Source organism: Microchirus variegatus (assembly GCF_963457635.1).
Source record: "Microchirus variegatus genome assembly, chromosome: 1".
NCBI lineage: Eukaryota > Metazoa > Chordata > Actinopteri > Pleuronectiformes > Soleidae > Microchirus > Microchirus variegatus.
In genome coordinates, this window is record NC_139802.1 from 38028372 (window position 1) to 38045971 (window position 17600).

General features: G+C 39.4%; 2 protein-coding genes across 5 annotated transcripts; both read left to right on the forward strand.

The window, feature by feature from the left end:
* Positions 1–2026: 2026 nt before the first annotated feature.
* dtwd2 (DTW domain containing 2) lies at positions 2027–4949 on the forward strand (the record flags this gene model as incomplete). Its single annotated transcript, XM_083904645.1, has 6 exons — positions 2027–2199; positions 2377–2467; positions 3425–3519; positions 3607–3805; positions 3938–4066; positions 4770–4949. The coding sequence occupies 6 exons, from the start codon at positions 2027–2029 to the stop codon at positions 4947–4949; spliced, it is 867 nt and encodes a 288-aa protein (XP_083760771.1).
* Positions 4950–6118: 1169 nt separating this feature from the next.
* On the forward strand, positions 6119–17600 carry LOC310924598 (cytotoxic granule associated RNA binding protein TIA1-like). 4 transcript variants are annotated; one of them, XM_083886381.1, is made up of 12 exons: positions 6119–6285; positions 8835–8931; positions 9508–9606; positions 11329–11383; positions 11504–11591; positions 11722–11797; positions 11963–12068; positions 13273–13371; positions 13680–13764; positions 13868–14006; positions 14176–14324; positions 15635–17600. In XM_083886381.1, exons 1-12 carry the CDS (start codon positions 6260–6262, stop codon positions 15771–15773), a joined length of 1158 nt encoding a protein of 385 aa, XP_083742507.1. In that variant the 5' UTR covers positions 6119–6259; the 3' UTR covers positions 15774–17600. The 4 variants fall into 4 exon arrangements, with proteins under 4 accessions (XP_083742507.1, XP_083742508.1, XP_083742509.1 ...); XM_083886382.1 differs by having other exon boundaries at positions 14179–14324; XM_083886383.1 differs by having other exon boundaries at positions 13868–13991.

Here is a 17600-nt window from a genome sequence, read left to right on the forward strand (position 1 = left end):
GCAAAGTGCTGCAGGAAACCATTTGGTGCATGAACATTGCATTTGTCATTGTGTCACATCTGTGGCTGGATTAAAAAAGATTATTGACACAGGTCACAACAGCAGAAATAAAAGAGGAATATTACATTTTTAAGTGACTCTCTAGACATGTATTGTATTGAGTTGTTCCAGGTTATCTGAGTCAAATGGACACTTCCTTCCTTTCTGGGCTGTATTTTTGGCCTGATAAACCTGCTTTGCTTTCCTGTCCATAAAGGTTTTATCTATGTGACACTGTGGTCAAAACCCATACATTTGGTTTGAATTCTCTCTGTGATGAGGGATTTTCCCCCATGTTTTTTGGGGGGGATTTGTCTCTAATTTCAGATTGGTGAGCAGCAACACGGCACCTCTCTGTGACCTCCATCCATTTCAAATGACAGATCCTTTTTTGACAATGGGACTTGAAATACAATATAAATTGTGTATTAACCCTGACTCCACAAAACATGCATATGTGGACTTTTGACTCTTGCACTCTTCAGGTTCAGGTTAATGCAATTTATTTGTCAGTAGAAGGAGGAATATTTCATCCATTATTTTTATCTAATCCCTGTTTCATTTGTTTTATTATTTTATTATGAATTGTTCATAAAGTATTACACCATCTAATAATCTCAGTAATCTGTCTCTACTAGGGACAGACAAAAAAGCATTTTTTGAAACCCAAATGCATCTAGCACTGTCTAAATTAAACTAGAGCATGATTTTGAGATTTTAAGGGAATACATATGTTAGCTTCAGCTGCTGTTTCCTATGGTATATTTAGTGCATGGCTTCACGTTACTCAGTCCCAGCTGAAAGACACTCTGTCCACACAGAATTCCCTGGACAACAGGCTCAGACCCTGTCCGTGTCAGCCATCTTCCAGTGTAGCAAATGTGGCAGCACATATTTGGAAACTCCCATAGGAGACATAAAAGATGTTTTCCACAAAATCCAGCAGGATCGATGGTGATGTGTGAGCTCTGCTCGGCCAAGCTGGTAGGAGCTTTGTGCTGGAGGTCAAGGCCTCTGGGATTATGGTCTGCAGGTGGAGAGGCGCCTCTATCCTGTGGAGGGAGCTGTGGTGCACATATTTGGTCACAAGAGAAATTCTGAGTAGAGAGCTGCTTTTCCTGTTCCTTATCCTGCAGTGCCATCATCAGGAGGAACTGTGGTATATGTCGGATAATAACGGACTATATAGACACTTGTTAAGTAGTTAACCCTATGCTCTATCAAAACACCCATGTTGGGCAAGCCATAGTCTCAGGGTTAACAACAAAGCTCCAGACACCAAGTAGAAATAAATCAAATAATAATAAAAAATAATAATTTAGAAGCTGCAGCTGCTCACTCCTGCTACAAGAGGGTACAACAGTCTCAACACTTGGGTCCTCCTAAGGAAATTAAATGCGCTCTTAATCCTGCAACCTACAATCCCATTTATGAAATAAACTATGCAGGACAGCCCTGCATCCCTAAGGCGAGTAACGCATGGTTTTGCAGGGGAAATTAGAAATCCTCCCAACATGATGCCATAAAGACTGTGAACACAAAACGGTTCAACCCCAGTCTTTAGAGGGAAATAACTAAAATGTTGTTGAAATATTTCGTTTTTTATTTCATTTTATTTGCCAGTTTAAGGGCAACGCTAACATACCATATGCATGTCTGTATGCGTGTGTGTGTTAAATCAATTTACATTTTAATCACCACTATATTCTGGTTCTTCAGTCAGTTTTTATACATCCATGGTCCATTTACATTATACATCCATGATTTACATCTGCAGCCTCGTAAACGGAACCGGAAGTTCGCTCCGTCCTGCTCCGACCCTTTAACCAATCATATTTCTTCTCGCCTGAACCTATCATGGAGCCTCGGTCCCGTCCTGAGCCAATCAGAGGCAGGACAGGGGCGGGTTTACGCCGACTTCGGTGGAAGGAAAATAAAGCCGGTGTGTTTGAGTTGTTGGATAAATTAGTATTCTGGCCACTTCGCAATGGAAAATGAGCCCAGTCCCGGCTCCTCGGCCGCTTCCGACGAAAGTGAATGTGAAACATTCGACGACTCCACGACGGAAAGCGGACTGATCGATGCTTTTGGAGAGCTGGCCGCTCTCCCGTTTGAGGAGGACGACGAGAGAGGGAGAAGACCGACGTGTTTACGATGCTGGTGAGCTGTACATGAAGCTCATGCTACATAGCTAGCCGAGCTAATGTGATGGCGTTGGCCAAGTCTTTACAATATCTTCTCCTCGTGTTACTGACATGTTTTATTTAAATGTATATGGTGCTGTTATGTTACACACCACAAACGTATTTAACTCTCCTCCTCCTCTCCTGACTATAGTCGTCCAGAGAAGGTGTGTCTGTGTCCCTTTCTTCCATCACAACCTCTGGAGGTCTCCACGTCTTTGTACATAGTGCAGCATCCAGCAGAGGTGAGTTATCATTGGTTAATGATGTTGAGTGAGTTATGCCTGTGGAGGAAGATCTCAGACCCTTTACAAACGTAAAAGTAGAAAAAGCACAGTGTTATAACATTCATGTTAAATCTGTGTTTACACTCAGTATTTAAGAAACTGATTTTGTTTATTTAATGGGCGTTTGTTCTTCTGGTCTTATAGTGTATGCATTAATTGTTGACACATTTACTCCCAAAAATGTAAATCAAATCGAACGTATGACCATAGTTATGGATAAGGACACGCACATGCATTAAGTGTAGTGAATGGATCTCAAGCAAGGTTGTTTGAGGTATGACAGGGTGTTGATTAAACAGATTGTTTTTGATACCAACTTTATTACATTGGTTTTAACAAAATAAATGTACCACCTTCCTGACATACTGTAACGTAATTCATTTAACAAGTGGCAGTCTTTCATAACACATGACATCACATACTCACACTCTCATTCACTTCACCGTTGGGGGAATTATCTCCATCTCCGTTTGTGACTGACTTCCTGCACATGTGAAGACATCGTCAGATCTGAGTCAAACAGCATAATGCATGATAATTGGCTCACTGACACTGATGAGATTAATTCTTTAGGTATGAGCAGCAACCTGTCACTCGAATCACAGTGACGGCTTGTTACTGCCAGATGTGAGCACGTGCACTTAACCCTATCCACTAGTCGTATGGATGTTAATACCAGGTCTGTATTGGACCTTTGACTTTCAGATGACTCAAATGTGTCCTCAGACAGGTGGTACTGACTGGGGAAGATGCCCAGGCTTGCAAGACATTACACAAAAAAGTGAGGAGATGCGACAAAATATCGTCTCATGGGCTTTTTACACTTAACCATGCTAGTTTATGATAATCATTACAATATCTTTATGAGATGCTAATGGCTGTAAATAACTTTTCAAACCCTTCTTGTTCTTTCAGGAGAGCAGAGTACTCCGCACTGTTCCTTTACTTACTGCTTGTTTGCCTCAAGGAAAATGCAATGTCATAGTTGGAAGGAGATTTAGTGAGGGAAAGTAAGGAGTACTTTATTCTTAACATACTTTTCTGCTTATATCACATCACAGTCATTTAATCCTCAAATATATCTCTTCTCCTCTCAGGCACCCAGAGCTGGCTTCAGTGTGCCGGGACAGCAGGACACTGATCTTGTTCCCAGGCCCTAAATCCCAGAACCTGGAGGAGATCGTGAAACAAGAAGAAGCAGACACCGTAAATCATAATGTAATCATCATAGATGGCACCTGGAGACAGGCTAAAAAGATGTTCCTCCATAACAGCCTGTTACACCTGCCTCAACAGGTGTGTATAACTGTATCATAACAATGAAAATGGTAAGATTAGATGGTGCATTTTGGAGAAAGTGGGATTTGTCTGTAACATTTGTCCTTCAAAGTGTGATCAGCTTTTAAGACCTTTGCTTTTCTTTATCAGGTGCAGCTCAACAGGACTCTGACGAGTCAGTACGTGATCCGCACACAGCCTTCCAACATGTGTCTGTCCACGCTGGAAAGTGCTGCAGTCGCCTTGTCCATCATGGAGCGGAAAGACGACATCCTTGAGGTGACTGGGTGAAATAATCGGTTGTTGTATCGGAGAGTGTACTTCATGCAGTCATTTTCCCTGATCTAAAAACACTATTGATACAGCTCTAGCACGACTCCGTTTGGTATCAGGCAGGTTTTCCATTACTTAATTTGGGCGGCATTGTCATACCAGCCATGGAAAACTTTGGAAAGTTGGCACCATTAGACATTCAAATTTGGGAACTAGCATGTTAATTTATGTTAATTATTTTAAAGCTATGGGGTTATAATGCTGAAGTACAAACTCATTATCATATATTAAATGTCCAGTGTCTAACAATTGGTGTCATCTAATGGTGATACTGCAGATTGTAACAAATGTTCTCCTTTTCCCAAATGTGTCTGAACTTTGGTGGCTTTTCAATCACAGAAATTATGTTATTCGACTTTGTGAAGTATGCTTTTGCTGAAAATAGCTTGTTTTTCTAATTGGTCTGCTGTAAAAACCTAAACCAAGTTCCTTGTCTAAAGTATACATAAAAGGTTATTTTATGGCTCTGATTTTGATTCATTATAGGTTTATTGAAACATACAAGTACAGTATACTCAATTTCTGCAAATAACAATACTAAATGTTACACACTTGACCTTAAATTGTGTTTGAATTCAAAATGGGAAAATAAATATTCCTAAAATGTAGGTGTTTTCATAATTTTTTCCTCTTCCATTTGTTTGTCCAGGTCCTGCTTAGGCCCCTCACAGCCCTGTGCTCGTTCCAGTTGCAGCACGGTGCTCAGGTTCATCACAGCAAGGAGCATCTGCTGAAGAACGGCATGTACGACAAACCTTTGCCCAAAAACAAACGCAAGATAAAGAGGTTGGAGAAGTTTGTCACCGATTACAACATCTGCCCAAGATGATGAAAGGACTGAGCAGAGAAAGGAGGCTCAACTCATCTCTGTAAATACTGCACAGCCATGAATCACTGAGGTGTAACAGTGTCACGGTACAGGCTTGGTAACCTCTGGACTTTTAGGAATTTAAAAAAAAATATTTATTCTTGCTTTAGGCAAGTAAATGTATGCGTTTTCCATTCATTTAAAATGACGACGCTGAAGTTGGAAGTGTCAAATCTAGTTCACGGCATTTTTGGGTTAAAAAAAATCGACTTCATCTTTTTTCTTTTATAAACATGGTGATTGTGATGTAATTGAGTGCACTGTGTGTTGTTGCAGCTGGTCAAAAAACGCAAAGGGCTGATTTTACAGATTTTTTTTTATTCAGATAAAGAACAAAAAAAATATTTATATATAACCAAAGATTCCAAATATGGAAGGAAAAAAAATACAATTTTAAATTGTGTCATATTGTATGTAAGGCTTCCAAATTGCAGGTCTTAATGTATTAAAATGCATTCAATTCAGTTTCTATTGCCTGTTTTTACAAATGACTAAGCTCTATTTTATTAACTGTATCATGGAGAAACACACATGAGTAATGCTGGTTAATAAAGGAAACCTAATATACTGTCGCTACGGGATTGTATCATACACTTAAAATTTGGCTGGTGTTTTAATTGCAGTCTGTGGCATTTAATAGGCATTTGCACTCCAGATGATTCTGATTTGGCTCCAGAGTTGTTGCATTGGAGTTGCAATGAAAAATATAGGTGTACAGAAATAGAAAATAGAATCTGACAATCAGAGATTCAGTAGATAATGATGCCAGTATCTGCAGTTGTGCACCAGAGGACCCCCTTATCCTTATATCCAAAAGCTTATGTATTCCAATGAAAACCAGTAAAACTGCATTAGAATGTATTGTATGGCTATTATTACTCTGAACTAACTGCTATTTTAAGTTATACCAACAACATCAACAGCATTGAAAACCAAACACCCTTGTACACACGTGTAAGTGTATTGAATAGAAATAGGTGAAGTATTAGTACTTCAAATGTATGTTTGAATGCAGTACTGAGTGGTTACTGGTCAGTGTTTTGCATAGAAGTGGCCTTCGCAGAACTACTGCGCATGCGCATGTTGTGTCGGCCCGGTCACTCCGCCATCTTTGTCGGCTACCCCATTGTTCACCGTGGAGACAACAACGGCGCAAAATCAGTTGATACTGCGCAATAATATTACTTGACGGTGTCACAGGCAGCTGCCCGCGACAGTCGTGGATTTGCTCTCAGGGTTGCGACTTGTTTTCGGCCAGCAAGTTCAACAGAATGGACGATGACCAGCCCAAAACCCTGTAAGTGAGCGTGTGTCTGCGTTGCCGCTAGCTAACTACTACTTGTATTCGTCACATAACGGGCAGCGGTAGCTAGTTTCTCAGACCGAATGGCATTCACAAAATGTTATTTTCCTCTGGCACAAACACGCCGAAGCCCTAAATCAATTTTAAGGTGCCCACAGTTTCTCGTTGTTCTTCGGTTAACGCAGCACAACACTTGGAAGTGACGCCGAACACACAAGTGGTAACGATCCGACCCCGACGTGGTTTAAAGCTAGCTGGCTAATTCCAGAAAAAACCTAAAGCTCCAAAACGCATCTATTTTCATTGCTTGTTGACCGACAAACAAACGCTTATGTGGTATGTTTATCATAAGCGGGTTAAATGCCGTTTTTGTGTACGTCCAGTGAACGACAACTCGGCAGAGATGTGCACAAATGTTTGTGAGACTAACAATTAACAATGCATTGGAGAACATTGAACTATCAGTGTTTCAGTTGAGTTTGGCTATCATCGCCTCCTCAACGTTGCATGGTGAAATAAATGTTATTGCCCAGGCTTCGGGACGTATGTGTATTCGTAGCTTTGTCACTAGTAATCTCGCTAATGTTCGGGTTATTTTTATTACCTGCATGAGGTTAACCAATTTCTATTTAAAGCCAGCTGTGAGGTGAAGCAAGGCCAGCAACTTAGATTTCAATACCCGATCAAAGCTGTACACTATGTTCAGGGGCTTATTAATGTAATTAGCCTGAAATGTCAACGTCTTCTTCAGGCATTATCATTAATTTGACCCTGAAAGATACAGTTAATTGATGGGTGACCATAGGTCAGGGGTCACAGCTATAGTTGTTGATGGGCCAGATTTAGGCCAAAATGTACATTTTAGAATTATAATGAGTTGTAGTTGTGATATTTACATTGTTTATATACGGTATTTAAGGCAGTTTAAGCTTTCATTTTGACCCAGAAGCCTGTTAGTTGGAAGCCTGTTGTTGAGACTTGAAATATAAACAAATGTGAAGCAAGGGCATGTAACAGCATGTAAAACAGAGGTCACCAACGACATTTGTTGCAGGGCCAGAATTTTTCTTGACAGACACTTTGGGGGCCATGTATTGATTTAAAATGAAATAAAAGTCACATTTTATTGTAGTTTTGATATTTAAGTTTTTCTTCCAAAATCGAAGGCATTTTAGCCTTCTTTTAGACTGAGAAGTATGTTAGTTTGTGGCTTGTTGTTGAGGAAACAAATGTGAAGCAAGTACAACTATATATGCTAAATGCATGTGGCAAGTTTGCCCTCATTTTTGAATATTAACAGTCAAATCAATGTTGTTCATTGCTTTGTCATGGCACAATTCACAAGGTTAACATTTATTCAAATGGTATTTTCTATGAATGAATGAATGAATGAATGAATTAAGTCATCCTGTCTGTTGTTGATGATGTGTTCATGTGCAAAGCCATCATTACTGCTGCTTGTCCCCCCCCCCAAAAAAAAATAATCAAGGAGTGATGGACTCGGCCAAACTCTGATACGCAATACATTCATTCAATCACCTAACCATAGACCACAACATGTTTCTTCATTTTGGAATCACGGGCCAGATTGGAAGCTTTGGGGGGTGCAATTCAGCCCGCAGGCTGCCTGTTGATGATCCATGATGTACATTCACTGGTCTAATAAAGAAACTCTATATACAAGTAATGTTCAGTATGGAGCTACAGCTAACAACTAAGGTTATCATTGTTTAAAGTCAATTTTAATTGTTTGTTGGGTCTGTTCAGTAGTCCAGCATCCAAAGATGCTGTCATGCTTGATGAATATTTACTGCATAGCTGCAAACTACATATACATACAAAAAGTTATGCCAGAATAGTTGCTGTTTTTGATTGCTAATTTTATGATTACGACCAAAAATACTTAACTGATCTGTACCAAACATGGAACGATGGCATACAAGCCAAGAAAGAATCCATTAAATTAGTAGGTTGTGGTTTAAGGAGCAGATCCATCATTTTTATACGCTGTCTTTCTTAATAGAGCAGCTTTTCTGTACTAAGACATACTTATTTTTAAATTTTTAACGGAATAGCTGAACACGTTTGGCCTTGGCAGAGCATTCCGCCAAGAGCTACTCTTGTTTAGTCTATTCTTATGACAATAGTGTTGTGGTTCATTTAAGCAGCTCATAAGGACAGAAGCTGGTTATATTAAATGGTGAACAGAGATGAGGAGCAGTCTGAATTGTCATATCTGTGTAAATATGTATGTATATATGTAAAAAATATTTTTCTTAAATTGTAGGAGTAATTATGTTTACTATAATGTGACAAAGGAACATATCCGTATTCAGTACCTGATATTTGAGATGCTAGAAATTTGTTTTTTGCTGATTGAAGTATTATTTAATCATCAAGATATCAGATGACTACATCAGGTCTACCAATTAAAACCCGCACTGCCTGACGGCTCTGCACAGGCTTCATGTATTTAAGTGTCTGTCTGTATCGCCGTATCATTAATTGCTAATTTGTTTTTTTCTGTCCATGTTTGTGTTCAGGTATGTGGGAAATCTGTCCCGAGATGTGACGGAGGCCCTCATCTTAGAGTTGTTTGGCCAAATTGGACCGTGCAAGAGCTGTAAAATGATAGTAGATGTGAGTTCACTTGTTCTATTTTTCTTTCTTCAGAAAATGCTAAAACTCTACAACAACCTTGTTCTTCAGAGAACTCATTGATATGCACCTTGCTTTCTGCCAAGGGCCCAAGCGATCCTTTTTTTTGCTACTTCTTATGAGCATCCTGTTGACTCAAAATCATTTTTCCAGCAGCACAGATGCTATTTTCTTAGTTTTAGAAGTAGGTAACTATTTGTAAAGATAAAGTACAGAAAATAGGACTAGAAGTAAGGATTATTTTCATGATCGGTTAATCTGTCATATATTTGTTTTTTACACACAAAATGTGAGAACATGCCGATCAGTGTTTCCCATACTGGGAAAAGATGGTCTCAAATTAACTTTTTTTGCCCACAAACAATGATGCACAGGGTAAGACCCAATTGAATTATGGGTTTGAATGAGTATCCCAGCACAAATGTTGCACAAACGGTTTCAAAATGATCCCTTAAATGTAGTTATTTGGGGGGGCCGTGTGGGTGTCTTATTCAAATGAGGTCATGGACATGTATGGTAGCAAGTGGTGACATACTTTGTGTTTCTTGTCCTCTCCAGACAGCAGGTCACGATCCGTACTGCTTTGTGGAGTTCTATGAGCATAGACATGCCACTGCCACAATTGCAGCCATGAATGGTCGGAAAATACTGTGCAAGGTAAGCTATCATAACTCCTGGGTGAGTCAACTAGGGCAAGGATGGGTGGGCATGGTTAAAAATGAACCATCTGGAAAAAAAACTTGTGTGTATTAACCTTATCTTACTAATGTTACTTCCCTCTCCCACTTAACTTAATTTGTTTAATTCCCCTGTGGGAACACCACTGTAATCTAATAGCGGCGCCTCTGAAGAATTCTTAAAGTACAAAATCCATACATGCAATACAGTGAGTTTTTTTTTTTTTTTTGCCTTTCCCTGCATTAAAATATTCACACATCGAGTCGGTAGTGTATTCTGCCTGTGGTGATTTGCCTCACATTGAGAGCTGCGGGAGAGTAAGATCATTTGTCAAGTGTCTTTGTTTTTCTCTTCAAAAGATAAGGCTTTGTATGATTAGTATTGACTCCATTTTATTTAAACTCATCCTTGTGTTTTACACTGAATCGCACATACAATGACAGGCACATGTAGAGGGCCGGTAAATAAACAATATATCACATTATTAACAAGCTATGACATTATTTCCAGTGTACGAATATTTACCAGTTAAAGATCACAGAAACCTAAAACATATCCCACTAAAGACGCTGCAGCCAGTAAAATCCTTTTTGCCTCAAAACCTAATTTTTAATAATTGATTGAATCAGCCAGAGCAGTAAGATTGCGGAGGTACTTTCTTAAGCCAGAGTTAATTTAAATGTCGTGAGGCATTAATGTTAGTTCTAAATACTAAATTATATATTCATCTGCCAGAAAATAAGGTACACCCAGCAAAAAACTAATGTTGTCCTCTATTAAATCATACATTTATGAATCTTGTAATGTGTGTTGGGTTTCACAGCTGTGCTGAATTATTGTTAAACAATGCAGTTTTGTCACTGCACACATTTTCAACAAATACTCAGCAGTACTGTGCTTTACAGGCAGGGGTTTTGAGCATATTATGTAACAGAAAACCCAGTATAAATTATACAGTGTGTTTACACAGGTATAAATAAAGTGCCATTTGTTTGGATTGATTTTCATTGTCACGTCATGCTCCATTCTGGATTCTCCTTGAGTGAATTTGCCATCTGTGTATGACCTAATATAACGTGGCCCTGCTGTGTTAATCATGCTACATGTAAGATTCATTGATTTACTTAACATGCTGCTCCTCTCTCTCCCCCTACATCGTTATTGCTGTGTGTTCTTTTGCAAAGTTATTTCCACATAAACTCCACATAAGAGCAACTCTGAGAAAAAAAACATTCAGTTGAAAATATTTTATCCTCAACAGGTATTGAAGGACCATTTGAGGAGTATAACAAGTTCGTATAAATCACTTGTTTGTAAGTCCCTTGTTATTTGGACCTTACTTCCTTCAGTTTTACTCCAAATTTTTGACTAGACTGAGAGTGAAATGTTCCTGATTATGAAGGTGAAATCTTGATATCCCTTGATATTCTCCACTGTGTTTTTTCTGTTTCATTAATTTATGCAAAGGTATGTAAACTAGAGAATGATCAATATGTAGTAGTGGCTTTAACAACCCAACTGTGGCATTCACAGAGCAGACAACCTAATTTAAAATGTTCTCAATCACACAATGTGTCCTAAGTAAAAGTGGTGTGACAAGACCTCCAATCACAAAAAAAATCACCTTCCTCCCTTCTGCAAGCACATGCTCCATCTCACCTTTTTCTTCTTCCCCGCTCTCTACATCTGTCTTTCTTACAGGAGGTCAAGGTCAACTGGGCCACGACGCCAACCAGCCAAAAGAAAGACACAAGCAGTAAGTAGCACATCGAAATAGCAATAAAAACTCCTCTTGGGGATAAAACTTGCCTGTCAGAAGTTGCGTTGTCCCATTAAGTTGTAAATAAAACGGTTCCCTCACTCACTGTGTTTTTAGGTCACTTCCATGTTTTTGTTGGAGATCTAAGTCCCGAGATTACCACGGACGACATAAGAGCAGCCTTTGCTCCTTTTGGGAAAATATCGTAAGTTAATTCTCACCATTATTATTGGTCTTGATAATTTTGTCTTTGTTCCATTGGAGGACACATTATGTACATATGTAAAAAACAAACAAGGGTTCACTGACTAATGGTGTGTCATATTTGTCTACAGGGATTGTCGAGTGGTGAAAGACATGGCCACAGGTAAATCTAAAGGCTATGGCTTTGTGTCCTTCTTCAACAAATGGGTAAGTGTGGGCTTGTGGGTTAGAGGACTGAGAAAAACATTAGCAGGTTATTTTGTGTGTTGACTTAGTTGAAGCCAGAGTTCACAGCGACATGTTTTGAGTTTGACGTCAGTAACTCGAGAGTATTTACTGTGTGTGTGTGTTTCCCTTTTCTGTATTCATCAGGACGCAGAGAATGCCATACAGCAGATGGGAGGGCAGTGGCTGGGAGGCAGGCAGATCAGGACCAACTGGGCCACAAGGAAGCCTGCTCCTAAAACTACAAATGAAAGTAAGTCTGCTGTAATTACATTTAGATTGAACAGTGGCCTTTGCTTCAGGCAGCTCCTAGTGGTGCACCATAGACACACACACACACACACAGAGAATGCATCAGTTCAAGGTTGGTTTATGTCCTTTACATGAGATCAGCCTGAAATCCATTGATAGCTGCCCATTCATGTTCCCATCTCTGAAGAATATGGCTATTTATCTGGTTATTTCACAACATTTTACCCACTGCCATACACTAAATATGTTTTTTTTGGAATCTTTTTCTTTTCTAAATGTTTAAAACGATGTCAAATGTGTATGTGTAGGTGAGAATTAGCAACATCTAGAGATGAGACTGTGGAGTACAGTAAATATCAGTCCATCACAAAGCTGTGCCTTGTGCATAACAACAGATTCACAGCAGACATTTGACTGCCACGGAGGGGAAAAAATAACCAGCGTCAATAAAATTCCACTTTAATTTTCTGTGTCCAGGTTTTGTAAACAAGGCAGGGAATAGAATAGAGTGATTGCTTTTGTTGACTGGCAATTTAACAGACATTATCCATTGATTTCTCTTAGCACTCTTAACAATAAATGTATAAACTGTCTGAGTAAGTTTTGGTCTACATGAATTTTACTGTTTCTAAATAATGATTGGATGTTTTAAGCATCATTTTAGTTTGGTTTTGAAGTCTTAATACTTAACATAAGCTGTGACATACAGGAAAATAACGTAATCGAGTAAGGGATTTGTATAATAACTGAGCAATTCAAGTGTCACTGTTTCAGTCACATGCTGACAATGAGCTCAGGTCAAGAACTGCATTTTCCTCTTGACTGTTTCCTGTAATTGCCGCGATTTTCTTATCACAGTCTACAAGAACCGAGAAAACCACCTTTCAAAGGAATAACAGCTGTCTATTAATTTATATGTAATATAATCAATCTAAGAGTTGTTTACTTGTGTGCCTAAGTGACACTTTAAGTGTCACTTCAAAGGTCAGTTATGTCAGGGTATCCATATTTCTGAAAGCCATAAAATGCACCCTGTAAATAATTCTAGGCCTTAATATTCCCCCTGGTTTGCTCTGATGCTATCTTTCATACTTCAGTCAGTTTGACTATCAAACAGTTTGAACATGTTCATAAAACATATGCTGTAAACTTGCAGAAAACCCAAGAGGTTAAATATAAACTCTGTTTTTTTTTGTTTCTTGTAGCAACTAATACCAAGCAGCTGTCTTTTGATGAGGTGGTGGGTCAGTCCAGCCCCAGCAACTGCACCGTGTACTGTGGTGGAGTCACAACAGGTCTCACAGGTGAGTCGTGGATTTCCTGAGAGAGAAGACGATGACATACAAAGGTTTTCGTGCAAATGAAATAATGTGAATTAAATCTTTATTTCTATGTGACGGATAAAGCAGTAAAAGGTGGACGAAGGAATGAACGAACTTGTAAAATTAAAAACCATATGAATGAACGACTGTACCATGATATATCCTTTACCCAAAATTTTACCTCACAGACACTAATGATGCACATACTTTTCATTATTGCTAGATAGCTGCGTTTAAATGCCTAATATGTACAAAATACATAACATAAACCCTTTTCTTTTTGTTCACAGAGCAAATCATGAGGCAGACCTTCTCACCTTTTGGCCAAATAATGGAAATCCGTGTTTTCCCAGACAAAGGCTACTCATTTGTGAGGTGAGATGACTTTTTCGATTGACAGCGTTACATGATATCATGAATATATCATATCGACGTGATCTTAATTTCTGTGCGCTTCTCTGTGTGTGTCTGTGTGAAGGTTCAACTCCCACGAAGCAGCGGCTCACGCCATTGTTTCCGTCAATGGCACATCCATAGAGGGTTACATTGTTAAGTGTTACTGGGGCAAAGAAACGGCAGACATGGTCAGCCCCATTCAGCAGGTACATATGCCACAGGTATGGACAAGAATCACCTCCAACACAATGTAATGGACGTCAATTTAAACGCCTGGTAATGGGCTGCTAAAGTGCATGTTTATTTGACTGCAAGGCCCCTAAATTTACAGTTGTGTGATGCTGCTGTCACTTGATATTCTGCCTCTTAAAATACTATTCTGAATGTCAGCAGAACACGGTGAGCTTCGCAGCACAGCCCTACAGTCAGTGGGGTCAGTGGTACAGTAACACGCAGCAGATTGGCCAGTATGTGCCCAATGGATGGCAGGTGCCGAGCTACGGAGTCTACGGACAGACCTGGGATCAGCAGGGCTACAAGTGAGTACCAGAGGAGATGCTCGATCTTAAGACAACAACTGGCATGGAAGCTTAACTGTTGTCATGTGTAAAGTAAGAAAAAAATAACCCTGTGAGCTTCAGTACTCAAAGAGGAGCAAGGGCAGCAGGAAGTATGATAATAATCTGAATGGAAAACACCTAACCCATCCACTCAGCCTGTTCTCTCAACCCTTAAACACACTGAGACACATTTGTGTGTTTATTATTATATTATTTATTATAGATTTTTATAGATTATATTTCATTTTTAGTCTATTGTAAACAACATAAACTAAAGTACTAACATAAAATATGCTCACTGAAATCCCGTTCAAATCACTATTTTTGATGCATCATGACAAAAACGTTGCAATTTAAGGGTTAAAAACTTTAAATTTAATAAATATTTAATATGTATGAAAAGGAGTGAGTTTGTTTTAAAACTAAGCTTAATTTTTCTCTGAATACATTTTGGTGCTCGAGGTGTGTTAACACATCAAAGGTTAAATAGTTGAGGTGTTTTGAAGTGCGGTTGTATGAGGTATTTATACGTCATCCACTCTTGGTAGATCTTGCTGAGCACACGCCCATTTCCATGACTCACTCATGGTTTTGTGGTCCTCCTCAGTGTAAGTACAGGAGATAAAACACGCAATGTTGACTTCTGCGCTCACTGGGACGTCGCAATGTGCTAAATTCCTGGAATGGTTGTCTCACAGAGCTCCGCTTTGTCTGTAAAACACGCGAGAGTGCTTTATCTGTCCAGTGGATACATGTTATATATGACGGCAATGTGCCTGCTAGAGCCTGCAAATGATCACTTTTCCTAATGCTAACTGCTGTTAGCTCCCAGTAGCCTCTGCTGCTGATGTAATTTCCTGTCCCATAAGTTACGTTTTACGTTTTTTTAAGGTGGACCTAAAGAGATACTACTAAACAGAGCGTTCTGAACAGGGCTGTTTTGGCAGGGTGATTGAACTGCTGTGGTGCTTCATCCTTATGGTATTTTGACCAAAGCATGTCACAGACATGTTCACTAGGACACCAGAGAACTAGGTTAACTTGGAGAAATAGGGTATACTATGTCTCCTTTAAATGCTCACTTCTCTACACCAAATCCATGGTGAAGATCAATGTTTTTCGGTCACACAGGTGCTGCTGGTTTACTGCTGAAGACAACACATTTGAAATTACTGATAGAGGCAGAAGTGCATTAAGAACTTCCTGTTGTTCCCGCTGTAGTGTAAAATCACAAACCAGTTTCTAGCCCTCCATTTTGTTTAACTTTGTATTTCCGTCTGCTCCTACAGTCATTTACATGCTGGTGCTGGATGGACAGGAGTGGGAGCCATGAGCAACGGCGGCATGGTGGAGCCCGGGCAGGGCGTCAACGGAACGATGCTTACCAACCAGGCTGGCATGAGCGCCGCCGGCTATCACACCCACTGATCACCGGTCACCGTAGCCCTCGTTCTAAGCCTCTGAGATCGCAAGGATGATACTCTGCTGGGGGAAGGAGTGCATTAGATGTGCTCTCTCTCTGTTACCACACAAATAATATTCTCTGTTAGGCTGGCTGGTGCACCATTTTTATATCAGCCTGACCAGCCCATAATCTTCTTCGCCCACTGCCCAAATCTGCAACTGTGTAATGAAAACTCTCCACTCCAGAACACTTACACACTGTCAGAGCAGCTTTTGCTAATCCACTGTGTGTCCCTGGGCCCCATTTTATTATTTGGTGCAAATGTAAATTATACACAACACTTCTTCCGTCACAGCCACAACTCAGTTTAAAAAATAATAATAATAATAATGATGATGAAATTGATAGTAAAACAGCAGGTGTAGTTTGTATTCAGAGCCAAAGAGCAAGGGCAGAAATTAATACCAGTGTTTAACAATCATGCAGGGAGGAGAAACAAACAAAACCACACAAAAACACTCTACAGTCCACAGTCATACAACAAAGCCACAAAGATGTGATGAGTAAGGGGTGTAATTTAAAAAACAACAACTTCATTCTCATTTGGAACATCGATTGAACCACCTGCTACTAACGTGAAACTCAAGTCCAAGGAAGTTCTCAGGTTGTTGTAAAGTCATTCTGTGAAACGTAGGGAATCACTGAGTAGAGACAGGCCAAGGGTCGAGGGGAAAGCAGACACAAAGAAACAGAACAAGTAGATTTTCAGCTCTCCTTCACTTCATCTCCCTGAAACGGACTGAACGGACCGAGAGTCCAGTCTGAGGATACGAAACGTGTGTGTGTGTGTGTGTGTGCGTGCTTACGTGTGTGCATGAACTGATGCTTTTACACACAAGACAACGTCCAGTTCATCTTCCCCTGAGACAGAAAGGACTGCACCACCGTGTTTTTCTTTTTTTTTCTTCTTCTTGCTGCAGATATAATCGACAAAAGCATCGTTCTCTTCCCCCTTTTTTGTTTTGAGCAAATTGATGACATTGTATAAAAAGCTTTTTTTTTTTTTTGTCGTTTCATTTCAGGACTGTCTTATAAAGAAATGTTGCAGTGACACCATGTGAGATGTGAAACCTTTTATGTTTGTTTATAAAACACTAAGTGGCTGTCAACTGTCAACCTTATTTTTAAATTAGATTTTCAATATCTCAAATAAACCAATTGCAGGGACTACTGCCACTCTTACCTTACTTTAGGCAGACAACTATTGCACAAATACTTAAGGTTATCTTTTCACATAATTTGAAATACTAGGGTTTTTTATGTTTTTTGCATTCCACCTTCTTTTGTAATTTCATTTGGAAGTCTGTTTTTATGTAAATAACCAAACAGTCTGTTCAATTGTACTGAATCTGTATAAAGACAACGTGTTAATAAAAGGAAGCGTGCTTGCTTCTGGTTGGGGAAATGGATTCCACAAACAGCTGTTTGACAGTAGCATCCCTGTCCAGTGCTGGTCTGTGTACAGTAGAGACAGTGCAACATCTGATTCTTCCAGACGCTTGGAGGACAAGCAGCATTGCTATGCAATGCAAACGCCTTTAGACTCATAAGTAATGCATCATTTAAGTTATTCTACTTTGAAACCTAAATGACGATTGTTTTTTGTAGAGAGACCTCACAAGAATCAGATTTTTGCACTGAGGCCACCGTTATTTTTAATGTAGTAGAGAAAATCCATTGTGTTGCCTTATCAATGAATTACGTTTAATTTAACCAAAAAAAAAAAAAAAAGAATAATAATCATGTGAGAGGAGGCGGTGCCTACGAATGTTTTCAACCTATGTTTTGGC